The 27,772-nt window shown below is 56.2% G+C and overlaps 1 protein-coding gene across 2 annotated transcripts in view; it reads left to right on the plus strand.

Moving 5' to 3' along the window:
• NGFR (nerve growth factor receptor) overlaps positions 1–10,353 on the plus strand; it is a 21,047-nt gene extending 10,694 nt beyond the window's left edge. The window contains exons 1-4 of one of the 2 annotated variants that reach the window (XM_085083484.1): positions 5,103–5,567; positions 8,097–8,337; positions 8,734–8,894; positions 9,453–10,353. In XM_085083484.1, coding sequence (XP_084939610.1) covers positions 5,144–5,567; positions 8,097–8,337; positions 8,734–8,894; positions 9,453–9,754 — 1,128 coding nt within the window. In that variant the 5' untranslated portion in view covers positions 5,103–5,143 and the 3' untranslated portion in view covers positions 9,755–10,353. Of the gene's footprint in view, positions 1–5,102; positions 5,568–8,096; positions 8,338–8,733; positions 8,895–9,452 lie in introns of those variants that run through there. The other variant, XM_085083485.1, reaches the window with a different exon arrangement.
• Positions 10,354–27,772: the final 17,419 nt, after the last annotated feature.

The raw sequence follows: 27,772 nt of genomic DNA on the forward strand, positions 1-27,772 counted from the left end.
CTGTAGGACTGGGACTGGGGACAAGGGACAGGGACTGGGGACAGTGAGTACCCCAAAAACCCCGGGGGGCTGTGGGACTGGGATTGGGGACCAGGGACAGGGATTGGGGACAGTGAGTACCCCAAAACCCCGGGGTGCTGTGGGGCTGGGATTGGGGACAAGGAACTGGGATTGGGGACAGTGAGTACCCCAAAAACCCCCGGGGTGCTGTGGGACTGGGATTGGGGACAGTGAGTACCCCAAAACCTCCCCAGGGGCTGCCGTGGGGTTTGGGGTCAGGGCTTGGGATGTCCTCCAGCCTCGTTCCCCCGTGGAAGTGTCACAGCATTCCCGGGTCATCCATGTGCTGTGGCAGGAGGGGTTTGGGTTGGATTTTGGGACATTTGGATTGAAATGGGATATTCTCCCCTCAGAATGGGAATGGCACAGCCCCACAGCTGGGCCTGGGTGCGATTTGGGGTGTGATTTGGGGTGCGATTTGGGAATCATCCCTGTGTACCACAGCAGTCAGTGATCCTCGTGGATCAGGATATTCCCTGAGCCCCTCATTTCCCCAGAAACCCACCCTGTCAATCCCTGTTTCCCCGATTTGGGATCTGCCGATCCCAGCCACATTCCCAGCCCTGTCCCCTTCCCAAAAATCCCCTTTCCCACCTGCCTGACCTCAGCTCCACCCCAGCTTCCTCCCACCAAGAAAACCACCTTCATTTTCCATTCCAAACCTCTCAAAAGCCCCAAAAGAGCAGCAAAACCGAGCGGGGAGCAGCCAGTCCCAGGCGGGAGGGCAATGCTGCTCTCCAGGCACAATTCCCGAGCCCAACGCTCCATAAATGTCGGTGGGAGCAGCGCGATGAGCCCCGCGGGAGCTCCGGCCGCGGAACTCGGCCAGGAATCGCTGCTCAGACAGCCGCGGGCGGCCCAGAGCCCCGGGGAGGCGGAAGGACGAGGATTTGTCGGGAAAAGCGGTGCCAGGGCAGCCCGGGAGGCTCCGGGGATGAGCCTGGGGAGGGGGAAGGGATGAGAGGAGGCTGAGGAGCAGAGCAGGGACAGCGCAGGGCTAAAAATACCTCTGCGGAATCGATGGATGGTGCTGCCTGCCCGAGCCCGGGGGAGCAAATCAGCCAGGGATGGGATGGATCCGGATGAGGGATGGATCCCAATAAATGAGGGATGGATCCCAATAAATGAGGGATGGATCCCAATAAATGAGGGATGGATCCCAATAATGGATGGATCCCGGTGAGGGATGAATCCCAATAAATGAGGGATGGATCCCAATAATGGATGGATCCCTGTGAGGGATGGATCCCAATAAATGAGGGATGGATCCCAATAAATGAGGGATGGATCCCAATAAATGAGGGATGGATCCGGATGAGGGATGGGATGGATCCCAATAAATGAGGGATGAATCCCAGTGAGGGATGGGATGGATCCCAATAAATGAGGGATGAATCCCAGTGAGGGATGGGATGGATCCCAATAAGGGATGGATCCCAATAAATGACAGATGGATCCCAGTGAATGATAAATCCCAGTAAGGGATGGATCCCAATAATGGATGGATCCCGGTGAGGGATGAACCCCAGTGAGGGATGGGATGGATCCCAATAAGGGATGGATCCCAATAAATGAGGGATGAATCCCAATGAGGGATGGGATGGATCCCAGTGAAGGATGAATCCCAATGAGGGATGAATCCCAATAATGGATGGATGAATCCCAGTAAGGGATGAATCCCAATAATGGATGGATCCCGATGAGGGATGAATCCCACCAGCTGTGGGGTTTGGGTCCCATCGAGGTCTGGATCCCACCGAGGGGAAATACCCTCCGACCCCTCAGCTCCTCCCTGAGGAGGATTTTGGGGTGGGAAGGGAAGGAGAGCTGCAAACACCTCAGTCATCCCTGGCTGGGATGGGGAGTAGATCCCTGCGGCCCTGGAGCCCCCGGATCCCCCCAAATCCCCCTGGATTCCCCTGAATCCCCCCGGAGGTCCCCGCGGCGGGCCGGGCAGGTGAGAACAGCCCATGGCAGCCCAGCCTGCACCCCAGGAATGCGGCACAGCCCAGGGTGAGCATCCCCACCTTCCCCCCGGGCTGCTCCTCCCCGCGCCGCCTTGGCCGCGCTCCCGAGCCCCGAGTCCCGATTTCCCGGCGGAATTGGGAATTGTTTCGGATAAAAATCCACCACCCCCGAGGCGTGACCCCTGCCGAACCGGGGGGCTGCGAGACAACACCCCAAACGGGGGTTTAATTCCTGATTTTCCCCTTCCTCCCCATCCCAGCCCCCCAATCCCCGGCTGCTTTATCCATGATTTATTTATCGCTGCCGGAGGGAGGGAGGGAGAGGCCGGTTTGGATCTCGGCTGTAATTGCTCAGCTCCGATCCCTTCGGCTGCCGCGGCAAATGTGCGCACTCAGCCGAAAGCCTTTCCTGGCCACTTCCCCGCGCTAATGGGGCCATCAATAATTCAGCATAATGCGAGCGATGAGCCCAGCTTAATGGGAGCCGCGGGTGTCGCCCCGGGGCTGCTGCGGCGCTGCTCGCCCGGTCGGGCACGGGGCAGGGGTGGCTCGGCCACCGCGGGCACCCCCTGGTCACCCTTGACCACCCCCAGACCACCCTGGCCACCCCCTGGTCACCCCCGGGCCACTCCTGGACCACCCTGGCCACCTCTGGCCATCCCCAGGCCACCCCCGGGGCACCTCCGGGCACCCCTGGACACCCCTGGACACTCCTGGCCACCTCGGCGACGCCCGGACCATCCCTGGGCAACCCCCAGGCACCCCCTGGCCACCTCCGGGCACTCCCGGGCAGGTGGCACCAGGGCCAGGGTGTCCAGAGAGGCTGCGGCTGCCCCAAACCTGCGAGTGGCCAAGGATGGGACAGTGGGGTTGTGCCTTCCATGGCGTCTCCTGACCCCAAACTGTCCCCTGGGGTCCTGCGGGTCCAGGGAGGAGCAGCAGAACCCCCGGGAATGGCACAGGGTGAGGGGATTTGGTGTTCGGGGTGAGAAAAACCGGCTGAACTTCCATCCCAGCCATCCCCGGGTGCTCGGGGAGCTCCATTCCCCCGAAATTCCTGTCCCCAGCTCGGTGTCAGCTCTGTCCCTGTCCCCAGCTCGGTGTCAGCTCTGTCCCCAGCTCGGTGTCAGCTCTGTCCCTGTCCCCATCTCGGTGTCAGCTCTGCCCTGTCCCCATCTCGGTGTCAGCTCTGCCCTGTCCCCACCTCGGCGTCAGCTCTGTCCCAAGCCTGTCCCCATCTCGGTGTCACCTCTGTCCTTGTCCCCATCTCGGTGTCCCCCGTGCAGCTGGAAGTGCTGAGGGCAGGAATTGTCCTTCCCAGCGCCATCCTCGGCGTGGATCAGGGATCAGCTCGCTTTCCGAGGAGCAGGTCGAGCTCCCCAACACCTCCTCCATCCCTCAAAAAAAAAAACCCCAAAATCCCGGAATTTCCCTCGGATGAGGGACAGGGCTGGGGTGGCCGGGAGCAGCAGCGCGGGGACAGCAGCTGCGCCCTCCAGGACAGACTGTGACCCTTCTTCCGGGGCTAAAAATATCCCCGAGCCCTCCGGGAGCGCGGAGCGAGGCTCGGCATTGATTTCCCCGGCAGAGAGTCCTGCGGGATGAAACCGGAGCGCCCGGAGCGCCGGGGTCAGGCGGAGGCGGCGATCGAGCGTTGTCACCTCCCGTTGTCACCTCCTGCCGCATCACGGCGCGGCCGGGGACACGGGGAGGGGGCGCGGGGACCCCCGGGGACCCCCGGGACGGATGTGGGGAGGAAGGAATGGGGTGTGAGCAGCAGCGGTGGCTGGGGATTCCCACAGGGGCTGTCGGGAGGTCAAAAATGGGGATAAAATCAGGAAATTGCCAGGGAGGGCTGGAACCCAGGGAGCTGGGAATTCCCAAATTCCCAGCGGAATTCCCAACGGGAAAAGGGTCAGTGGGAAGAGGAGGCGGGAATGGGGAGGTGTTATAGGGGAGAGGAGCTCGGGGGATGATCGGAGCTGGGGAATTTCTGCGGGAATTGGGACGATGTTAATGGGAAAAGGAGGTGGGAATGGGGAAGGTGTTAATGGGAAAAGGAGCCTGGAGGGATAAAGGGAGTCGGGAATTTCTGCGGGAATGATGAAGGTGGCAATGGGAAGAGGAGTGTTCAGGATAATCGGAATTTCTGTGGGAATGATGAAGGTGTCAGTGGGAAGAGGAGTGTTCAGGATAATCGGAATTTCTGCGGGAATGGGAAGAGGAGCTTGGAGGGATAAATGGAGTTGGGAATTTCTGTGGGAATGGGGAAGGTGTTAATGGGAAAAGGAGCACTGGGGGATAATGGGAGCTGGGAACTGCTGTGGGAAGGTGTTAATGGGAAGAGGAGCCTGGAGGGATAAACGGAGCTGGGAAATTCTGTGGGAATGGGGAAGATGTGAATGGGAAGAGCCCCGGGAGATGCTCGGAGTTGGGAGTTTCTGTGGGAATGGGGAAGGTGTGGATGGGAAGATGCTCGGAGTTGGGAATTTCTGTGGGAATGGGGAAGGTGTGAGTGGGAAGAGCCCCGGGAGATGCCCGGAGCTAGGAAATTCTGTGGGAATGGGGAAGGTGTCAGCGGGAAGCGAAGCCTGAGGGAGCCCTGGAGGTGCTGGGAGGGGAGATCGCTCTGCTCCCGACCCCAGAGGGAAACCCTGGGGATGGAAACAGGGATTTGATCCCAAACATCCCCCAGGCTGTGCCTGGAGAGCCGAGTGACCGCGGGGTGACCATGGGGTGACCATGGGGTGATCATAGTGTGACCATGGGGTGACCGCGGGGTGACCATGGGGTGATAATGGGGTGATCATAGGGTGACCATGTGGTGACCGCGGGGTGACCATGGGGTGACCATGGGGTGACCGTGGGGTGATCATAGTGTGACCATGGGGTGACCACGGGATGACCGCGGGGTGACCACAGGGTGATCATGGGGTGACCGCGGGGTGACCATAGGGTGACCAGGGGGTGACCATGGGGTGACCGCGGGGAGACCATGGGGTGACCACAGGGTGATCATGGGGTGACCGCCGGGTGACCATAGGGTGACCATGGGGTGACCACGGGATGACCATGGGGTGATCACAAGGTGACCATGAGGTGACCGCGGGGTGACCATGGGATGTCCGCGGGGTGACCATGGGATGACCACGGAGTGTCCCACTGCCACCCCTCCCGCAGGTGTCACCTACTCGGACACGGTGAGCGCCACGGAGCCCTGCAAGCCGTGCACGCAGTGCGAGGGGCTGAAGAGCATGCTGGCTCCCTGTGTCGAGTCGGACGACGCCGTTTGCCACTGTGCCTACGGCTACTTCCAGAACGACTCCAGCGGCAGCTGCCAGGAGTGCCGCGTGTGCGAGGTGGGCTTCGGGCTGATGTTCCCCTGCAAGGAGCACGAGGACACGGTGTGCGAGGAGTGTCCCGAGGGCACCTTCTCCAGCGAGGCCAACTTCGTGGATCCCTGCCTGCCCTGCACCACCTGCGAGGAGAACGAGGTGCTGCTGCGGGAGTGCACGGCCACGGCCGACGCCGAGTGCCGCGGTAAGAGCCGGCCAGGGAGGGGTTAAACCGCGCCCGGTCCTTGTCGCGGCGCTGCTGCCACCGCGGGGACAGTGCTGCTGGAGCTGCCCGGGGTGGCTCGGCCTGGATTTGGGGAGATTCGAGTGTGGCTCGGCCTGGGTTTGGGGAGAATTCTGGAGCTGCCCAGTGGATTCCTAAATCAGTCTGGATTTAGGGAGAATCCTGCTGGAGCTGCTGAGTATGGCTCAGTCTGGATTTGGGGAGATTCGAGTGTGGCTCAGTCTGGATTTGGGGAGAATCCTGGAGCTGCCGGGTGGATTCCTAAATCAGCCTGGATTTTGGGAGAATCCTGCAGCTGCCCAGTGTGGCTCAGTCTGGATTTAGGGGAAATTCGAGTGTGGGTCAGCCTGGGTTTGGGGAAAATTCTGGAGCTGCCCAGTGTGGCTCAGTATGGATTTAGGGAAATTCCTACTGGAGCTGCTGAGTGTGGGTCAGCCTGGGTTTGGGGAGAATTCTGGAGCTGCCCGGTGGATTCCTAAATCAGTCTGGATTTAGGGAAATTCCTGCTGGAGCTGCTGAGTATGGCTCAGTCTGGATTAGGGGAAATTCGAGTGTAGTTCAGCCTGGGTTTGGGGAAAATTCTGGAGCTGCCGAGTGTGGCTCAGTCTGGACTTAGGGGAAATTCCTGCTGGAGCTGCTGAGTGTGGCTCAGTCTGGATTTGGGGAGAATCCTGGAGCTGCCGGGTGGATTCCTAAATCAGTCTGGATTTAGGGAGAATCCTGCAGCTGCCGAGTGTGGCTCAGTCTGGATTTAGGGAGCAGCGCTGGGATCTCCAAATCCCCACCAGCACCCCAAACCCAGCCCCAGGAATAGGGGAAAAGGGAAGCAATAGGGGCAGAGCTGAAAACGCCGAGCCGTGCCGGGGTTCAGAGCCAGGCTGCTCCATCCAGCCGGGAGTGCCCGCGGCGCTGGGCAGGGACAGCAGCCTTTCCCTGGCAGCAGAGTCATTCCGTGCCCCGGGAGCACCGCCAGAAAAGCGCTTTGTCCCTGTCGCCGCTCCGGGGCAGCTCCCGAGGAAGGGTCGAGTAAATGCAGCCACAAGTCAAGGACACAGGGTGGCTTTGTCCCCCCGGAGCCGCTGGGAAGGGTGGCGGGAGCGGCGACACGGCGAGGCAGGGTGGCACCGGCCGGGACAGCGCTGCGGGGCTGGCGGGGCGTGATTCCAGCTCGGAATTCCAGCTCGGCACGATTCCAGCGCTGCGACAGGCTTGGAAGGCTGGTGCGAGATCCCAGCTCCCTCTGGAATTCCGGGGTGGGCTGGGGAGCTGGAATTGACCGGGCAGAGGCACTGGGATAACTCCGGAGAGGGCAGAACTGGGGATTGGGATGGGATGGGATAATGGGATTGGGTGGGATCAATAGGATCCACGGGACGGATGGATGGATGGATGAGGCAGCCACGCGTTTCCCTGCGACACGCCAGGACAGATCCGCCGCAGAGCCACGCCCGGGTGTGGCAGGAATTGGGTCAGTCCCAGCTGGAGCTGGCAGGGGCCGCGAAAGGGGCAAATCCAGGCTCGGGGAGTGGCTCCGTGCAGGCTCCGGAGGCTCCTGGACTGCCCCAGCCCGGTCCCGGTGAGGATCTGAGGGCAGGAGAAGCTCCTGGGCTGCCCCAGCGCCATCCTGGTGAGGATCTGAGGGCTCCAGAGTCTCCTGGGCTGCCCCAGCCCGGTCCTGGTGAGGATCTGAGGGCTCTGGAGGCTCCTGGGCTGCCCCAGCCCGGTCCCGGTGAGGATCTGAGGGCAGGAGAGGCTCCTGGGCTGCCCCAGCCCGGTCCTGGTGAGGATCTGAGGGCTCTGGAGGCTCCTGGGCTGCCCCAGCCCGGCCCTGGTGAGGATCTGAGGGCAGGAGAGGCTCCTGGGCTGCCTTAGCCTAGTCCCGGTGAGGATCTGAGGGCTCTGGAGGCTCCTGGGCTGCCCCAGCCCGGTCCTGGTGAGGATCTGAGGGCTCTGGAGGCTCCTGGGCTGCCCCAGCCCGGTCCTGGTGAGGATCTGAGGGCAGGAGAGGCTCCTGGGGTGCCCCAGCCCGGTCCTGGTGAGGATCTGAGGGCTCTGGAGGCTCCTGGGGTGCCCCAGCCCGGTTCTGGTGAGGATCTGAGGGCAGGAGAGGCTACTGGGCTGCCCCAGCCCGGTCCTGGTGAGGATCTGAGGGCTCTGGAGGCTCCTGGGCTGCCCCAGCCCGGTCCCGGTGAGGATCTGAGGGCAGGAGAAGCTCCTGGGCTGCCCCAGCCCGGTCCCGGTGAGGATCTGAAGCTCCTGGTGCAGCTCACGGGATGTGAGGAGCACCAGAGCTGAGCAAAGCCAGCGCTGGCTAAGAGCCACCAAAGCCACTGCCAAGGCCACCAGGGCTGGGGACAGCTCTGGATTGTCCCAGGGACAAGCCTGGGGACACGGGGACAGGGCAGAGGTGTCACCTGCACAGCCTCGGGCAGGAGATCCCCGCAGAAATCCCTTCCCCATCCCCACTTTCCCTTCCCCTCCACCCCGCAGGTCTCCACCCTCGCTGGACAACGCCCAGCCCGGCCCTGGGCGGCTCTGAGAGCCCCGAGGTGACCAGCAGGGAGCCGCCGGGCACCGAGGGGACAGCCAGCACGGCCGGCAGTGCCACCACCGTCATGGGCAGCTCGCAGCCCGTGCTGAGCCACGGCACTGCCGACAGCCTCATCCCTGTCTACTGCTCCATCCTGGCGGCCGTGGTGCTGGGGCTGCTGGCCTACATCGTGTTCAAGAGGTGACAGGGGACAGGGACGGGGGCAGGGATGGGACAGGGACAGGGACAGGGACGGGGATGGGACAGGGACAGGGATGGGACAGGGACAGGGACAGGGACCATGGCAGGGATCTGGGGAGTGGGGAAAGTGGGATTCCTCCTCGGGGTTGGCATTCCCAGGGAATGGGACAAAAAAGAGAGAGTGGGAGAAAAAACAAGAACGGGACAAAAAACCAGAATAAGACAAACCCCAGAGAATGGGACAAAAACAGGGAATGGGAGAAAAAACAGAGAGAGACAAACCCAGAGAATGGGATGAAACACGAAGAATGGGACAAAAAAAGAGAATGTGACCAAACCCAGGGAATGTCACCAAACCGTGCCACCCCGGGGTGTCACCTCCCTGTCCCCACCCAGGTGGAACAGCTGCAAGCAGAACAAGCAAGGCGCCAACAATCGCCCTGTGAACCAAACGCCGTCGCCAGAGGGGGAGAAGCTGCACAGCGACAGTGGCATCTCGGTGGACAGCCAGAGCCTGCACGACCAGCAGCCCCCGGGGCAGGGCGGCCAGGGGCCAGGTGGGACCGCGGCGACAGCCTGGGGACAGCCTGGGGACAGCCTGGGGACAGGGGCGCTCAGGGACAGCCCGGGGTGGGCAGGGAGGATGACCAGAGACACCTTGGGATGGTCAGGGACATTCCCAGATGGACAGGGACACTCTGGGATGGACAGGGATAGCCCGGAATGGACAGAGGGGTGGGCAGGGACATCCTGGGGTGGGCTGGGAGGATGGACAGGGACACTCTGGGACAGTCAGGGACATTCAGAGATGGACAGAGACATTCAGAGATGGACAGGGACACCCTGGGATGAGCAGAGACAGCCCAGGATGGCCAGGGGACACTCTGGGATGGCCAGGGGACACTCTTGGGATGGCCAGGGACACTCTGGGATGGCCAGGGACACCCCAGGACAGACGGGGACAACCCAGAATGAATAGGGAGGATGAACAGGGACACTCCAGGGTGGATACGGATGTTCAGAGATGGCCAGGGACACTCTGGGCTGGCCAGTGACACCCCAGGATGACCAGTGACCCCATGACAGCTGTCACCCCTCCCTCTGTCCCCCCGCAGCCCCCAAGGCAGACGGAACTCCTTTCAGCGCCCTGCCGGCCAGCAAGCAGGAGGAGGTGGCCAAGCTGCTGGGCAGCTGCGCCGAGGACGCCTGGCGGCAACTGGCGGGCGAGCTGGGCTACCAGGAGGAGCTGATCGCCTCCTTCACCCGCGAGGAAGCCCCGGGCAGAGCCCTGCTGGCCCACTGGGGCTGCCGCGACTCGGCCACCCTGGAGGCGCTGCTGGCCGCCCTGCGCCGCATCCAGCGCGGGGACATCGCCGACAGCCTGGCCAGCGAGTCCACGGCCACCTCCCCCGTGTGACACAAGGGTGGCCCGGGGGGCTCTGCGGCCCCTCCGGCCCCGGGGAGGGGGGGAGGTGGTCTGACCCCCTCTGGCCACCCTGGTTGGTCCGGAATTGCCACCTCCCTGGGGGTCCCAAATCCGGATCCCAAACCCGGATCCCAAATCTGGATCCCAAATCTGGATCCCAAACCTGGATCCCAAACTTGGATCCCAAATCTGGATCCCAAACTTGGATCCCAAACCCGGATCCCAAATCTGGATCCCAAATCCGGATCCCAAATCTGGATCCCAAATCCAGATCCCAAATCCAGATCCCAAATCTGCTGGAGTGTTCTGAGGCCCCAGGAGGCTTCAGGGATGGACAGACGGATGGACAGATGGATGGACAGCTGGACAGATGGACACAGCAGTGACCGCCGTGCTCTCAGCCCACACCTCTCCCCTCCCTGGGGTTCCCCCATTCCCACCCCGCTGTTCCCTGTGCCTCTCTGCACCCCAAATCCAGCTGTTTGCCCCCAAAAAGCAGGGAAGGCACAGCTGGAGGCGCTGGGGGTCTGTCCTGGCCTTTGGGGACAGCGAGAGAGGACTTTGCTCCCTGCACTGTGACACTCGGGGTGACACTGTGACACAGTGATTTGGGGCTCAGCCGTGACCCCTGGACACTGAGGAGAGGATTTTGGGGTGTCCTCGTTCCCGGGGGGTGGCAGGGACACCGAAGGGACATCAAGGGGACACTGAGGGGACACCAAGGGGACACTGAGGGGACACTGAGGGTGCCAGGGACACCCCGTGGGGACACTGAAGGTGGAAAGGGCTGACGATGACCAAGTGCCTGCCCCAGCGGGGTCACCACCAAAGGGCTTTGCTCTCCTGTCCCCGATGTCCCCAATGTCCCCACACTGCCCCGACCCTGCCAAGGCCACCCCGTGCTGTCCCCACCCTGCTGAAAGGGCTCCTCCTCCCCAGCACTGTGACTGCAGGGTGGCCAGGAAATGTCCCCTCAGGTGACCCCAGCGCCACCCCTGCCACCACCCCGGGAGGGGACATCGCTCAGTGAGCCCAAAGGGCATTTTGGGGACATCAGCCCCAGCTGGGGGAGCTGGGAGTGACCCCTGGGCTGGGCAGTGACCCCTGGGCTGGGCAGTGACCCCTGAGCTGGGCAGTGACCCCTGGGCTGGGCAGTGACCCCCGGGCTGGGCAGTGTCCCCTGAGCCACCCCGAGCTCCCAGGGATGTCCCCACCCTTGTCCCTCTCTCTGCCAGGCGTGTCCCTCCGGATTCATCCCCAAATTCCTGGGATTTCCCTGCCCTCCTCCAGGGGAGGATCTGTAAATAGGAATTGTGGTGTTTTCCCCATTGCTCGATGTTCCTACGTGTGACCCCTGGGACAGCTCTGTCCCCTCGGTGTGCCCTCGGTGTCACCTCGGTGTTCCCAGTGAGGATTCCCATCCTGATCCTTTGATTCCACCTCATCCCAATCCTTCTGTCCTCCCTCATCCCAATCCTCCAATCCCTCCTCATCCCAATCTTCCATCCTAATCCTTCCATCCTGCTCCATCCCAATCCTTCCATCCTAATCCTTCCATCATCCCTCATCCCAATCCTTCCATTCCACCTCATCCCAATCCTTCTGTCCTCCCTCATCCTGATCCTTCCATCCCAATCCTTTGATTCCACCTCATCCCAATCCTTCCATCCTCATCTTTCCATCATCCCTCATCCCAATCCTTCCATTCCACCTCATCCCAGTCTTCCATCCCAATCCTCCAATCCTTCCATCCCAATCCTTCCATCCCAGTCCTTCAATCCTAATCCTTCTGTCCCAATCCTCCAATCCCACCTCATCCCAATTCTTCCATCCCAATCCTTCCGTCTCTCCTCATCCCAGTCCTTCCATCCCAATCCTTCTATCCCAATCCTTTGATTCCACCCCATCCCAATCCTTCCATCCCAGTCCTTCCATCCCGCTTTATCCCAATCCTTCCATCCCAATCTTCCAATCCCTCCTCATCCCAATCCCTCCTCATCCCAATCTTCCATCCCAATCTTTCCATCCCAATCTCCCATCCCAATCTCCCATCCCAATCTTCCATCCCTCCCCATTTCTGGCCTCAAGCACTCGTTGGGGAGGCAGAGCTCTGCTCACCCCACAAGGAATCCCTGCTGCAGCTCGGGAATTCGGCAGGATTTGGATTTTCCCAGAGCTCGGAGTCACCCAGAGGGGTCAGAGAGAAATCCGTGGGATTCCAGCCCTCAGATCCTTCAGAAATTCCCGGAATTTCCCCTCCCGCTGTGCTCTGGGTGTGGAAAACTCAGGAGCTGCAGGTTGGGATGTTCAAGATTTCCGAGAAAATCCCTCGGGGAGAGCGAGGATGGAAACTCTCAACCCCAGAAGGGCTGCGAGTCCCAAATCCGACCCCAAAGCTCTCCCATTGCTCAAATCCAAGGAAATTTACCCCAAATTTACAGCCTCACTCGCCATGGGTGAGTCCAGGTTGGAAACCTCCTGCCAGACCAAGCCATGCTCCGGGTTTGGGATGAATTCGGGATGAATTCGGGATGAATTTGGGATGAATTCAGGATGAATTCCATCACTGGAAGACTTCAGGTTGTTTCCATTCATCCCTTTTTTGCCTTTTTTTTGGGGAAAAGTGACTCCAATACAGCCTGAGGGTGCCTGGAATGAAATCCAAACCAAACTTCCCGGATGATCCAAGCTGGCTGAGCCTCTCCAGCCGGGAATTGTGTTTTCCTCAGGACAGCTCTGCTGCTCTCTCAGGTTTTCATGCCTTGGGAAGGATTTCCAGACCCCAAAATCCTGGAAATCGGGATTTTCAGGGCCGAGGGGATGGAGAAAAACTCAGAATCCAAAGAGGAGCCAAGAGATCCTCCAACCCCCCCGGCTGCAGGGAAGGAATGGAAATGAAATCCCAAAAAGAACCAAAAAAACCCCAAAACCAGGAGGGGAAGCCAAGCCAAAGTCTGAACTTTTTCCGAACTTTTTCTGAACTTTTTCTGTGTCTTTTCCCGAGATTCCCTGTTGTGCAAACCCCGTGTGTTCCTCCACTCCCCGCCTCTGGAATTGCAGGATTTCGTAGGAATTAGCAGGATTTTTGGGGGGTTTTGGGGGGTTTTGGGGGCAGCATGGGGCGGGGGGATGCACGGGGGGTGGAATTGTCCGAGTGTATCCTTGGGATGCCAATAAAGAGCATCACTGTCCCTCTCCCGCTTGGTTCTTCCCGAAAAAAACGGGAATTTGGGATGGGAAAACGGCCTGAAACCATTCCTGATGGGATTTTCCCCTTTTTTCCTTCCTCCTTGTCCTGTTTGAATCCTGGGAACGGCAGGAATGGGGAGTTGGATCTCACCTGGAATTGCAGGAGGATTGTTGGGATCAGCCGGGAGATTCCTGGGGTTTATCCAAGAGAATTCCCACAAAAAACGGGGAAAATTCCTCTTCCCGCCCCTCCCAGCCCTAAAAATGCTCAGATCCACTGATTCAGAGGGATTTTCCCCAATTCCTGAGCCTTGGGAATGTCCCACAGGGGAGGATTCCCTCCTGGGATCCCACAGGGAATTCCCAATCCCTGTTTGGGGAGGTTTGCGGAAATCGGGATGAGTTTGGGAAAGGATGGGAGGGGAAAGCTGGGAAGGAAAAGGGGGAAAGGAAAAATGGGAAATCTGGGAAAGGAAAATTGGGGAAGGAAAAGTGGGAAAGCTGGGAAGGAAAATTGGGGAAGGAAAAGTGGGAAAGGAGAAGCAGGAAAGCAAAAATGGGAAAGCTGGGAAAGGAAAATTGGGGAAGGAAAGCTGAGATTCCCAGGAAGCAGCAGGATCTGGGATTGACTGCATCTGCCAATCCCAAATTTCCCGATATTCCTGCCCATCCATCCTGCTGCCTCCAGGAACCTCCCGGAAAACATTCCCAGTTTTCCCTCCCAGTTATGGTTTTATCCCGGATTTTGGGGTGCAGCTCCTGCAGGGTTTGGAGATGTTCCTGATCCCATTTCCAGAGGGTTTGGATGTTCCTGATCCCATTTCCAGAGGGTTTGGATGTTCCCAATCCCATTTCCAGAGGGTTTGGATGTTCCCAATCCCATTTCCAGAGGGTTTGGAGATGATCCCGATTCCATTTCCAGAGGGTTTGGATGTTCCCAATCCCATTTCCAGAGGGTTTGGATGTTCCCAATCCCATTTCCAGAGGGTTTGGATGTTCCTGATCCCATTTCCAGAGGGTTTGGGTGTTCCTGATCCCATTTCCAGAGGGTTTGGATGTTCCTGATCCCATTTCCAGAGTGTTTGGATGTTCCTGATCCCATTTCCAGAGTGTTTGGATGTTCCTGATCCCATTTCCAGAGGGTTTGGATGTTCCCAATCCCATTTCCAGAGGGTTTGGATGTTCCTGATCCCATTTCCAGAGGGTTTGGATGTTCCCGATCCCATCTCCAGAGGGTTTGGATGTTCCCAATCCCATCTCCAGAGGGTTTGGATGTTCCCAATCCCATCTCCAGAGGGTTTGGATGTTCCCAATTCCCCGATCCCAAAAGCAGCCCCCGGGCACAATGTGGCTCCCAGATGGAGCTGCATTCCCAAATAATGGGAAGCAGTTGGAGCTGAACCTTTTCCAGGGTTATCCCACTCTTCTTCCAGCCTTTTCCTGCCGTTTTCCAGCCCCACATCCCAGGGGAAACAGGGACGATCCGGCGGGAAAGATGCCGAAATCTCCTTTTCCTGCTCTTTTTGAGGATTTCCCTTATTGGAGTAGGAAAAGGGAAAAGGGAAAAGGGAAAAGGGAAGATGGAGGAGTTGTTAGGTTGGTTTCCTTCCAAAGGCAAAGGAAAAATCTGGGAAAAGCCTGAGACCAACCTGGAGGGATTTCAGGAGGTTTGAATTCCCTGAAAAGGCAAAATTCCCCAAAAATTCCCAGAAAATTCCCCGAAAATTCCCCAAAAATTCCCAAAAAATTCCCAAAAAATTCCCTGAAAATTCCAAAAAAATTCCCTGAAAATTCCCCAAAAATTCCCTGAAAATTCCCAAAAAATTCCCTGAAAATTCCACAAAAATTCCCTGAAAATTCCCCCAAAATTCCCTGAAAATTCCCCCAAAATTCCCCAAAAATTCCCCCAAAATTCCCCCATCCCTGCATCTTCTCCCCTCCAGGCCAGCGGTTGGTGACTCATTTTTCCCACCTGGAGAACAAAGAGGGAGCAAATCCCCCTCGGATCTGCCAGGTTTGCTCATCCCTCCTTCCAAAATGAATATTTCAGTTGATTTGATTTGATTTTAATCCCAGGCCGGCAGGCACTGGAAAAATCGCTTTGTTTTGGGAACAAAACCCCCCGGAAAAAAAAAATTAAAATAATATAAAATCGGGATAAATTTTGCATGAGATGGAAAATGAGACTCTTCCCAAGAAAAAATTAAAAAAGGAGAGGATCCAGGCCTGGGCTGCTCCTTGCTCTGAGGAACTTTGCCAGATTTTTGCTCAGAAATCGAAATTCCTGCTTTTCCAGGCAGGGAGGTCGGGCTGGGATCCAGCAGAGTGTGGGAAGGAGCTCAGTGGGATTTCTCAGGTTTGGTGCCTATCTGATTTTCCCTAAAATTCTCCAGAACCTTTGTGGTAAATCCTAATTTCCATAATATTTATCAAGATTTTTGTGGTAAATCCTAATTATCCCTAATATTCTTCAGGACATTTGTGACAAATCCCAATTTTCCCTAATATTCTCCAGGACATCTGTGGAAAATCCCAATTTCCCTGATATTTATCAGGACTTTTGTGGTAAATCCCAATTTTCCCTTAGGTTTGTCAGGGCCTTAATGGTAAATCCCAATTTTCCTGATATTCTCCAGGACCTTTGTGGTAAATCCCAATTTCCCTAATATTTATCAGGACTTTTTTGGTAAATCCCAATTTCCCTGATATTCTTCAGGACCTTTATGATAAATCTCATTTTTTCCCTGATATTCCTCAGGACTTTTATGGTAAATCCCACTTTTCCCTGATATTTATCAGGACTTTTTTGGTAAATCCCAATTTCCCTGATATTCTCCAGAACCTCTGCAGCCAGGTGTGAATTCATCACCCTTTTTTAGGATGGAGAGACCCAAAAATGCGGATTTTCCCAGGAAAAAAAATCCCCTTCATCCTGCAGTTTCCCTCCTCACCTCCCACGCTCACGGAAAGCTCTGGAAACACCTGGCTGGAGAGATTTGGGAATTTGGGAAGGATGAAGGGTCGGGATTGGGATTTTATCCCTTGGATGGGGTGGGAAAAGCGCTGGAAACCCCAAATCCCCGCTGCGGGATTCCCAGCTGGATTTCTGTGGGAATCAGAGTTCAAATTGTGGGAATCGCGGCTGGAAGGAGCTGGGATGGGATTTCCCCGCCTGGATGGGATTTGCGGCGGAAGGAAAGGAAAATCCCAAAGCTTTCCTGCAGGAAAACCTCCCAGCCGAGGGTGAGGGGAAATCGCTGGGATTGAATTCCCCATAAATCCCTCCCAGCCCTGCGATCTTCCCGGGAAATCATCGCCTCTTCCCAAACAAAGCGCCACAGGAAACCTTATCCCGATTTCCTCCCCGCCGGGAGGGTTTTGGGGGAAAGGCAGGAAAATCCCGCGATTGGAGGTTCTGGGAGTTGACATCTCCCTGCTTTCTGTCAGCCGCGGAGTTCTCGGAGAGGGAGGAATGAAAACTCCCGGAAAACGGCTCCGTTTGGGGAGATTTGGGGCGAAACGGAAATCCCACATCCTGTCGGTGGGAAAATCCGGGAGAAGGGGAAGGTGGGAGAGGGAAAAACCCCAAATCCCCCCCGAGCTCCGGGGGATTCCGTGGATTTTCGGCTTGGATTTTGTGGAGAAGAGAGAGAAAACCGGGAAAATTTGGGGTTCGCCCCAAATCCTGGCAAATCCCGGTGAAATCCCAAAGACCCAAACCCCAGAAACCAGCGGATCGTGGCTCCAGGCAGGATGGATCGGCAGGAATTTGGGATTCACGAAAGGCTGCTGAGGGCAGCAGAATTCCCAACCCTTGCCCGGGGCATCCATAGATCCCAGAGGATTTATTCCCGAGGCTTTACTGGAAATGATTCCAATCAATTCTGAGCCAATTACGGCAGCAGGAGCAGGGGAAGGGAAAATTCCCGATTTCCCTCCGGCGGCAGCAGAAAAACCTGGAGAGATGCCTGGATTGGCCCTGGAAAAGCTCTGGGGATCCTTGAGGATGTTCCGAAATTTCCAAGGAAAAACTGGAATCTTAGAAACCAACAAACATCCCTGGGGAGATTCCCGGTGGGAATTCACAGCCACTTCCAGCCTTGCTGCCCAATCCCCAAAACATCCCAAAACATCCCCAAAACATCCCAAAACCATCCCAAAAACATCCCAAAACCATCCCCAAAACATCCCCAAAACCGTCCCAAAAACATCCAAAACCATCCCCAAAAAATCAAAAAAACCCATCCCAAACCATCCCGAAAACATTAAAAAAATCCCAAAATCATCATAAAACATCCAAAAATGTCCCAAAAACATCCCAAACCGTCCACAAAACATCCCAAACGATCCAAAAATATCCAAGAAAACCATCCCAAAGCATCTAAAACCATCCCAAAAAATAAAAAAAATCCCTAAAACATCCCAAAACCATCCGAAAATATCCCAAACCATCCCAAAAACATCCCAAAAACCCATCCCAGCCCCAATCAGCGGCGGCAGCCAAAGCTCTGGCGCTGCGATAAACACTCAGCTCCTCCACACAACCCCCTGGGATCCTCCCGGTTATTTTTGGAGGATTTTTCCTGCCGCCCTGGCCAGGCAGATCCCGCCCCGGGCGAGGATTTGATTCCAGGACTGAACCCGCTGGGTCTGACCAGGGATGGGCTGCGAATCCCAGAAATATCCCATAAAAATCCCAGAAATATCCCATAAAAATCCCATAAAAATCCCATAAAAATCCCATAAAAATCCCAGAAAAATCCCAGAAAAATCCCAGAAAAATCCCATTAAAATCCCAGAAATATCCCTGATTTTCCCTGCTGGGATTCCCGTGGCTCCTGCCCCATTTCCCAGCCCTGGTTTTGGTTTTCCTTCCCAATCCTGAGCTCCCGGAGGTTCCAGGGCTCAGATCCAAAATCCGGGGGGTTCGCAGCAGCCGCGGGAATTTGGCCACCCGTGAGTTATCCCTGCGTGTTATCCCTGGTTCTGATCCCAGTTTTTGATTATCCCTGGGTGTTATCCCTGGGTTTTATCCCAGTTTTTATCCCAGTTTTTGTTTATCCCAGTTTTTGATTATCCCAGTTTTTATCCCAGTTTTTGATCCCTGGGTGTTATCCCTGGTTTTGATCCCTGGTTTTTATCCCAGTTTTTGATTATCCCTGGTTTTTATCCCGGTTTTTATTCCAGTTTTTAATCCCTGGTTCCATCCCGGCTGTTTTCCTTGGCTCCGCAGGGAATTCGCCGCCCATGGAGAGCTGAGGTCGATCCTGGAGCAGCGCTGGGAACAAACCGGCTGGAATTCCGGGAGCAGCCGCAGCCAGGCGGGCAAAACCCCGAGAAATCCCAGAGGTTATCCCGGAGAATTCCCAGAAATCATCCAGGGAGAAATCCCAGAGGTTATCCCGGGAGAAATCCCAGAGATCATCCCAAACTAATCCCAGAGTTTATCCAGGGAAACATCCCGGAAAACATCCCAGAAATCATCGCCTCCTTCCACTGCTCCTGAACACAAATTGCCCCTGGAAGGACCCAAATCCCACCTGGAAAGTCCCAAATCCCATATGGAGGGACCCAAAATCCACCTGGGGAGACCCAAATTCCTCTTGGGGAGACCCAAATCCCTCTTGGAGAGACCCAAATCCCGCCTGGATGAACCCAAATCCTGCCTGGATGAACCCAAATCCTGCCTGGATGAACCCAAATCCCACACGGAGAGACCCAAATCCCCCCTGGAAGGACACAAATTGCTCTTGGAGAGACCCAAATCCTCCTAGGAGGAACCCAAATCCCACCTTGAAGGACCCAAATCCCACCTGGAAAGTCCCAAATCCCCTCTGGAAAGTCCCAAATCCCAAACTCCAATCCCATCCAGCAGCTCCCAACCTCCCCAACCATCGGGAATTCTCTCCCCTTCCCGCCGGGAAGCTCCAGCCGGAGCCGATGGAGGATAAAGGCGCCGATTGTGGGGACAGCTCGGGTCGCATCGCCACCCCACAAAGGTCCCTTTGTCCCCAACGCCGCCCCGGGCGCCGGCAGAGGCTCCTTCCAGCCTCGGGAATGCGGCGAGTCTGGAGAAGGAGCTGGAGAGCCACGGGGATCCCGGCGGATGGCTGGCACTGGCATTGTCACTGTCACTGTCATTGTCACTGTCCTGTCCTGTCCCGGGGCTGGAAAAGCCTCCGCAGCACCCCAAACCCCGCTGGGATTCGCTGGAGCCATTCCCGCGCTTCCAAAATTCGCTGAAATCCCATATTTGGCAGATATCCCGGAATTTTCTATCCCAGAATTCTCTGAAATCCCAAAATTCGCTGAAATCCCAGACTTTGCTGCTATTCCAGAATTTCCTGATATCCCAGAATTTCCTAATATCCCAGATTTTGTGGATATCCCAGATTTTGCTGCTATCCCAGAATTTCCTGATATCCCAGAATTTTCTATCCCAAAATTCGCTGAAATCCCAAAATTCGCTGATATCCCAGAATTTCCTACTACCCCAGAATTTCCTGCCATCCCAGATCTCCCGGCCATCCCAGAATCCCCCGACATCCCAAATCCCGTCATTTCACCACCCCAGCCGCCCCATTCCAGCCCCAAATTTGGGATCAAACCCCCCCAGAGGAACTCTCCGCTCTCCCGCCGCCGCCCGGGATGGATCCGGATGGATTCCCGCGGATTTTCCCACTTTCCCCGGGAGGTTTTGGGGTTTTTTCCCCTCCCGGCTGCGCTGGGCTCGGGTTGCATCCTTCCCACGTCTCCAGCTCTTTTCCCAGCCAGGCCAGCGAGGCAGAAAAACATGGATTTGCTGCGGGAAACCCGAGAGGAGCGGGAAGGGGAGAATCCCGGGAAAATCCCGGGAAAATCCCGGGAAAATCCCGGGAAAAGGGGAGAGGATCGGGCTGGGAATGGGAGTTGGGGAGGTTGGGGTGGAGGGGAAAGGCTGAGGGAAAGGAAAGAGTTATCCCTGCTGAGGTGGAGGGAAATGCAGGGAAATTCCTGTTGGGATGGAGGGAAAATTCGGTGAAATTCCCATTGAAATCCAAGAGAAATTCCCATTGAAGTGGACAGGAAATCCAGAAAAATTCCTATTGAAATGGAGGGGAAATTCTGTGAAATTCCCGTTGAAATCCAAGCGAAATTCCCATTGAAATGGAGGAGAAATGAAGTGAAATTCCCATTGAAATGGAGGGGAAAGCCATTAAAATTCCCAATGGAATTCCCATTGAAACAGAGGAAAAATCCATTGAAATTCCTATTGAAACAGAGGGAAAATTCCAATGAAATTCCCATTAAAACCAAGAGGAAATCCAGTGAAATTCCCATTAAAACAAAGGGAAAATTCCATTGAAATTCCCATCGAAACCAAGAGGAAATCCATTAAAATTCCCACTGAAACCAACAGGAAATCCAGTGAAATTCCCACTGAAACAAAGGGCAAATCCGTTGAAATTCCTGTCGAAACAGCAGCTCTGCTCACATGTGGGATAAATCTGCCAATCCTGGGAAAAAATATCCCAGGGAAGAACTGAAAATATTTGCGTTGAAGCCCCGAGGAGGATTCAGGACATCCCAGAGAATTCCAGGGAATTCATTTCCATCACTCCTGGAGCTGCTTGGGGGGGAATTGTTTTCCCAAAATTCCCTGATCCCAATCCAGGATCCCCTGGGATCAATGAACCCACCCTGGGGTGCAGAATTTGGGGAGAATTTGGGATAAATCCACCAAAATTCCGCCCGGAAAATCGAACATCGCTTTTTAGAACTTCCAAAATAAACAGCAATAATTAAAAATAAAAACATGGGGAGTTTGTGAGGAGGAATTAGTGGGGTTTCTGCAGCTCCAGGGGGAAGCAGCTGATTCCCAGCTGCCTCCCTCTCCCCACAAATCCCCAATCCCGGCTTTTCCCACCCCACAAATCCCGGGATTTGCAGCTGCGCCGGCGGCTGTGCACAGCTGGAGCCAAACCCTGCGGTCAGCCGGGAACGGGGAGATTCCCGAGGGAATTCCACACCAATTCCCACATTTTCGGCACCCCGGGAGGGGAAAAAATGAGGGAAAACTTCCCGAAATCCGTAAAATCTGAGGGGGGATGGAGATCTTCAAACAAGGCTGGAGCACCTTGGCCTCCCCCGCATTCCATCCAGATTAATTGGATTAATTGGATTAATTGGGTTAATTAATCACCTCGGTTAATCACGCCTCAGGCAGCGCTGGGACTCCAATCCCATTTTTTACCTGGAAAAATCATCTCTGGCTCCATCCCAGCAAGGTTTGGGGGAGGCAGCTTTATTTTCCAGCCAGAAAAATTCCATTTTTCCCCCCAAAATTGGGTTTTTTCCCCTGCCCTGCTGGGCTCACCCGGGAGCTGCCATTGTCCCAATATTTCGGGTTTTTTCCCCAAGATTTCCCCTGAATTCCCAGCTCGGGGAGCTGCCAGGCCTCGGGCAGATGTTTTCCATAAATAACCGAACAGGAACAGGGAAAGCAAATCCAATTAGGCTGGAGGAATTCTCTGGAAAAGGTCTGTGGTTTCAGCAGCTCGGGATCAAAATAACAGATTGGAGCTCCCAGTTCTGCCTTTTTTTTGTTTGATAAAGCCTGGCTGGGAGTTCTTCCCCATCCCTCTCTCCCTAAATCTTGGGCCAAACTCCTCATTCCAACTCTTTGGGAAAGAAAACAGGGAAATCTGAGCCAAAAAAAATTAAAAAAAAAAAAAAAAAGAAAAAAGCAAAGCAAAGAAAAAACAAAGCAGGAAACAAAGGGATTTGCCAAGAGAAGGGAAACAGCTTTGGAGTTCGCTCGATTTTCTTGAATAAAAATTGATTTTTCTGCCGCGGCTGGCTGGGATTTGGGCTGGGGATCCCCCGGGATTGGGATTGGCAGTGGGGGTTTCACTCCGGCCGACAATTTGTTGGTTTAATTCGCTAAAACCACAAAAGCCACAGCGAGGCTGGGCGGGAGGAGCTGATCTCGATCCTTTCCCGTGGGTAACCCAGCGCTGCCCTCACCGGGGCTGGCAGAGATTCCCAAATCCCAAAAATCCCCTGGATTGCGGGAATACAGCCCAAAATCCCCAAATCCAGCTCTGCAATCCCGGCTGAGGGAGGATGGAGAAAATCCAACCCTGGGCAGGAGGTTTGTTGGGAATGGGAGAGGAAATCAGGGAGAGGAAATCAGGGAGAGACTGATGGGAATTGGATTAAAAAATGTGAAAATGAGAAATGGGCAGAGGAATCTTCCCATGGAGCTGAGGCTGGAGTTGGCTTTTGGGATTGTCGTGGATCCAAGGGATCCGGATGGGATTTGCATCAGGAAAAATGGAGAAAAACAGATCTAGGAGAGATCCTGGGAAAGGTGATTGCTGGGATTCCTTCCTTCCTTCCTTCCTTCCTTCCTTCCTTCCTTCCTTCCTTCCTTCCTTCCTTCCTTCCTTCCTTCCTTCCTTCCTTCCTTCCTTCCTTCCTTCCTTCCTTCCTTCCCTCCTTCCTTCCTTCCTTCCTTCCTTCCTTCCTTCCTTCCTTCCTTCCTTCCTTCCTTCCTTCCTTCCTTCCTTCCTTCCTTCCTTCCTTTTCCCCTTTTTCCCCTTTTTCCCCTTTTTCCTTTCCTTCTCCATGGATTTCTCCCTTTCCCGCTGCTTCCCCTCCTCATCCCGGGATCCTGAACATTCCCAGAACATTCCCAGCCCGGATAATCGGGATAAAACTCGGGACAAATCGGCATCATCATCATCATCACCATCCCGAGCACGCTCTCCCGAGCTCAGCTCCATCTGCGCTGCTCCCGGGGGAGTCTGAGCTCTGCGCGCCAGCTCCGCCTCCTGCCGCGCCGCCGGAGATGGAAAACGGGAATCTGAGCCGGGAAAACGGGAATTCTCAGCCGGGAAAACGGGAATCTGAGCCGGGAAAACCGGGAATTCTGGCCGGGAAAACGGGAATTCTCGCAGCCTCTTCCCTGGTTTTCCCTTTTCCCCCCGCTGGATTCCCAGCCGGCTGCAGGCAGAGCTGGAATTGTCAGAGCCCAGCGAAGGGAAGGGCAGAGGCTCGGGAAAGGCTGGAATTCTCCCCAAAAAATCCCTGGAAAACGCAGAGCAGCCCCGCAGGATTCCCCTCCCTCGCATTCCCATCCCTGAATCCCCCGGGAAGCTCCGGGGCACGGCTGAGGGCTGGGAAATCAATCTGGGAAATCTGAGAAATCTGAGAAATCAATCTGGGAAATCAATCTGGGAAATCTGGAAAAGATGGGAAATCTGGGAAATCAGTCTGGGAAATCTGGAAAAGATGGGAAGTCTGGGAAATCTGGGAAAACTGGGAAATCTGGGAAATCTGGGATCAGCCCTTCCCGCCCGGATTTGGGATGAGGTCAGAGGTCACCACGGGAAGAAGGGCTGAAGGATGTGCCGAGCTGGAGGAGACCCGCCGGGATGGAATGCAGGGATATTGAGGCTAATCCGAGCAATATTCCCGGGAAAAATCGGGATGTCACCCCCCGGAGCAGGGCGAGGGCAGCGCTGGCAATGTCGCCGAGCCCCGCAGTGCCACCAGCGCGCTGTCCCCTCCTCCCGCCCGCTGCCCCCGCACATCCCACATCCCCAGAAATCCCAGCGCTGCCGCCCAGGTGGTTTTTTCCCGGGAATTCGATCCCCGCCGCGGAAGGGAAGAGGCTCCGGGCCGGGCGGGCTGAGCTCGGCCAGCGCTGCCGCCCCCGCCTTGGAGCATTCCCAGGATTCTGCCGGAGCGCGGGATCCCCGCGGGATTGCTGCCCTGCGCCTCCAAAATCCAGAAACGGGGGATTTGGGGATTTGGAGATTTTGGGGTTTGTCAGTCCCGGGCAGCAGGGGGGGCAATGGGCAATCCCGGATTTTCTCCTCCTCCAGGGCAGAGCTTCCCGAGGTTTTCCCGGATTTTTGGGATCACATCCGGAGCTCCCCGAGTTCCCCAGGGAGATCTCCCAGGGATGGGAATTCGGGATGTGAGCCGGGAAATGTCCCAAATGCTTTTTGTCCTCGATTTGTCCCCTGGGATGTGCCGCGGGATTGGTGATGCCAGAGGGAATGGGAATGATGGGAATGATGGGAATAATAATGGGAATAATGGGAATAATGATGGGAATGATGGGAATGATGGGAATAATGGGAATAATGGGAATAATAATGGGAATAATGGGAATAATAATGGGAATAATGGGAATGATGGGAATGATGGGAATAATGGGAATAATGGGAATAATGGGAATGGGAAATGGGAAAGTGGGCTTGGGAATGTGGGAATGGGAATGAAAATGGGAATGTGGGAATGGGAATGGGAATAGGAAATGGGAATGGGAATGGGAATTCGATCCATCCCTTCCTCCAGCTCTCCCTCCCTGCAGAACAGGCAGGAAGAATGTTATTTTATTCCCCCAGAAATTTTCGGGTTGCAGATCCCAAGGAGGATTTGAGGAGAAATCAAAGCTTTATTTAGGGGGAAAAGCCGCATTTTCCACCCAAACCAAAGGGAAGGTTCGCTGCCCGAGGCTCATCCCTGCACAAACATTCCCCTGGCACGGCTCTGTTTTCCCTGGGATTATTCTCCCGGAGAAGAGGCTCCGGTTGCCTCTCCGGTTGTTTTTCGGGAATCCTGCTGGGGCTCGGAGGGTGGGAAGGAGCTGGGGGTGACCCGCGGGGCTCTGGGCTGAGGTTTCTCGCTCAGCCCCCTCAGCCCAGCCCATCCAGCTGGGATCACTCCAAAGCTCTGCAGAAGGAGCCAGCAGCTCATTCCTCCCCTCTGACCCGAAAAAAAGGAGTTTGGGATGGGAAATCAGCCCCGGATGCGCTGATCCTTGTCGGTCCAAGTTTTCCCGGCACAAAGGGGATTTTTCCTCTCAGATCGGGCTTTATCCCAATAAATAATGGGGTGGGGAGGAGTTCAGGCCGGGATTCGTTCCCAGAGCGGCTCCCTGCTTCCCTCTGCAGTCTCGGAGAGGGAAAAGCTCCTCTTCCCTCCTTCCCTTCTCCTCTTCCCTTCTCCTTCCCTTCTCCTTCCCTTCTCCCAGCCCTTTCCAAAGGCACGATCCTCCCCAGCCGAGCGAACCCCAAATCTCGGCACCCCCAAATCACCCCCAAATCCCCGGGCTTTGGGATCCAACTCCACCCGAACCGCAGCGTTTGCTGTTTTCAGTCTCCTTGCCGATTGTTTAGGAAAATCCCATCGCCTCCGGGCATCCCGGAGAGGAAAAGGCGGCGGGGAGGAACTTCTGGGTTTGTTTTCCCGATTAAAAATCCGCCGAGGTTTGTGCATTTTGGGAATGCTGAGGGGATCAGCTTCGGGAATGGCTGTTCCTCATTCCTGGGAAGGGAAGAGCGCTGAGCACTCCAGCAGGGAGCTGGGATAGAGCAGAAAGAGGATTTCGGGAGAATTCCCCTCGGAGCGAAGTTGTTTTGTGGTTTGGGATCCAGCGAAGCAGCCGGAGGCCATCCGGAGGCAAAACCGAAGAGGTTTTTGGAGGAAAAAACCCCGATTTTTGCAGGTTTTCGTGGGTTATCCACACAAAAAGGGGATCCTGCCCGGCTCGGAGCTTCCATCGCTCTCAATCAACCCCTGGATTAATTAACGACCTCCCCCCGTCAGGCAGGATTGAGGGATGAGCTTCCCACCCCGCTGGGCTCCTCTAAATCCCCCTGAGCCTCATCCCGTGACCTCCCGAACATCCCAAATCCCAGCGCTGGAGGGTTTTTGGGGCTTTGGAGCTCCGGGGCTGTTGGGCTCTGAGGGATTGGGGACATCGGGGTGTTCCTCCTCCTCCCTCCGGGCGCCAGGGGACAGAGCAAACCCGCCGGGATCCCAAAAATGCCGCCGGGAGCCGCTGGAATGCGCCTGGATCGAGTGTGGATGTTTCCCCCGCGTGGCTGAGCTGGCTCGGGCTGGTTGTGGGATTTTCCCAGTGGGAAATCACAGAAATCCAGCAGGGCTTGGGCTGGAAGGACCTTAAATCCAATCCTGTTCCATCCCAGGGACATCCTGGATTGCTCAAAATCCTGAAATCTCATCCCATTCCAGGGACATTCCCACCATCCCGGGCTGCTCCAAGCCCTTAAATCCCAATTTATTCCATTCCAGGGACATTCCCACCATCCCAGGCTGCTCCCAGCCCCGTCCAGCCCGGCCTGGGAGGATTCCCGGATTCCCGGAGGATCCTGCCGGGCTAATCGCGGCTCCTGACCCTCCCGGCAGCTCCAGCTCAGCTCCAGAGGAATTCCTGTTTGTTTCCCATCCCCAAATTCTGCCGCGTTCGGAGCACCCGGTGAGGAGAACTCTTCCCAAATCCAGAGCCGGGAACGGGGAGCAGTTTGGGATTCTCCCATCCCTGTTTCCCTCCTTTCCCCGCTCTCACCCCGCGCTTTCCCGGCAGGGCTGAATCCCCCTAGAGCCCCCAATTCCTCTTCCCGGCGCCGATTCCCACTAGAGGGCAACAGAAAACCGGGAAAAAGCTCTGGAAAAGGGCCTGGCAGCGCCGCCAGGGCTCCTGGGCTTCGCCTTCCACATCAACGGCTCCCAAAAAGCACCTCCTGCATCCCGGGAGGCTTCCCGAGGGTGGGAATGTGGAGCGGCTGAGTCCCGCAGCCCCAAAAAACCGGGATGGTGGGAATTGTCCTGCCCTCGGGGGGGGGGAATGGGATGAGCTTTAAGGTTCTTTCCAACCCAAACCGCTCCAGATTTTAGGAGGATCCAGGATGAATGTTCTGGAATTTCACAGCCTTGGGTTCCAGGAAGGGTTTTTGTTGGGATTCATCACTTTTTTGCTCTTTTCTGCTCTCCCAGCAGCTGGGATCTCCAGGATCTCCTTTGGGATTAAGCCTGAGACCCCCAGGATCATCGAGGCTGGAAAAGACCCCAAAGTCATCAAATCCTAAGGACCCCATGGCCACCAAAGCCCACCCCGAGGTGCCACCTCCTCCCGTCCCTCTGTGTCCCCAAGTGCCACCACACCAGGGCACTGCCAGGGAGCTGCTCGAGGAGTGAAACCCCCGGGAAATTCCAATCCAAGGTGGGATTTCCAACCGGATTCAGCTTTCCAGGATCCCAGAGGTGCCGAGCAGCGCTGCGGGCACCAAACCTTCCTGCTCTTCCCAAAAATTGCCGCCCAGAGCCCGCGGTCCCGGTGGGAATCTGGCCCGGTGTGCCGGGCAGATGGGCAGAGCATCCCGCAGAGCTCCGGGATCTTTTCCCTAAAATTTGCTCCGGTTTTAGCGTCGTTGTTTCCCAAAGCTCAGGGAAAGGATGAGGAGAGGAAATAAAGGGATGGAAGGGAGGAGGATTTCTCCTCAGGGTGGGAAAATCGCGGGTTTAATCCTAGTCCTGCCCATGGGAAGTTAATTCCTGGTATTCCAACTTCTCCCTAAAGGTGGGGAAAGGAAAACTGCTGCCGTTCATGGGATAAACCCATAACAAATCCCAAACTGATGGTCTCTGGTTCCTTTCCAAGGGCCATTCCTGCCATTCCTTTATGGATGAACTGAAAATCAGGATGACCAAAGCCTTTTTCCTTTGCCGGAGGGAATGGGAAGGGGCAGAACCGATCCGGGGCAGAACCGATCCCGGGGCAGAACCGATCCCGGGGCAGAACCGATCCGGGGCAGAACCGATCCCGGGCCAGAACCGATCCGGGGCAGAACCGATCCCGGGCCAGAACCGATCCGGGGCAGAACCGATCCCGGGGCAGAACCGATCCCGGGGCAGAACCGATCCGGGGCAGAACTAATCCCAGGGCAGAACCGATCCGGGGCAGAACTAATCCCAGGGCAGAACCGATCCCGGGCCAGAGGGCGATGCCGGCGACAGGGACAA

This window comes from Lichenostomus cassidix, chromosome 27, assembly GCF_008360975.1.
Source record: "Lichenostomus cassidix isolate B80296 chromosome 27, HeHo_3.0, whole genome shotgun sequence".
In the NCBI taxonomy this organism is placed as follows: Eukaryota; Metazoa; Chordata; class Aves; order Passeriformes; family Meliphagidae; genus Lichenostomus; species Lichenostomus cassidix.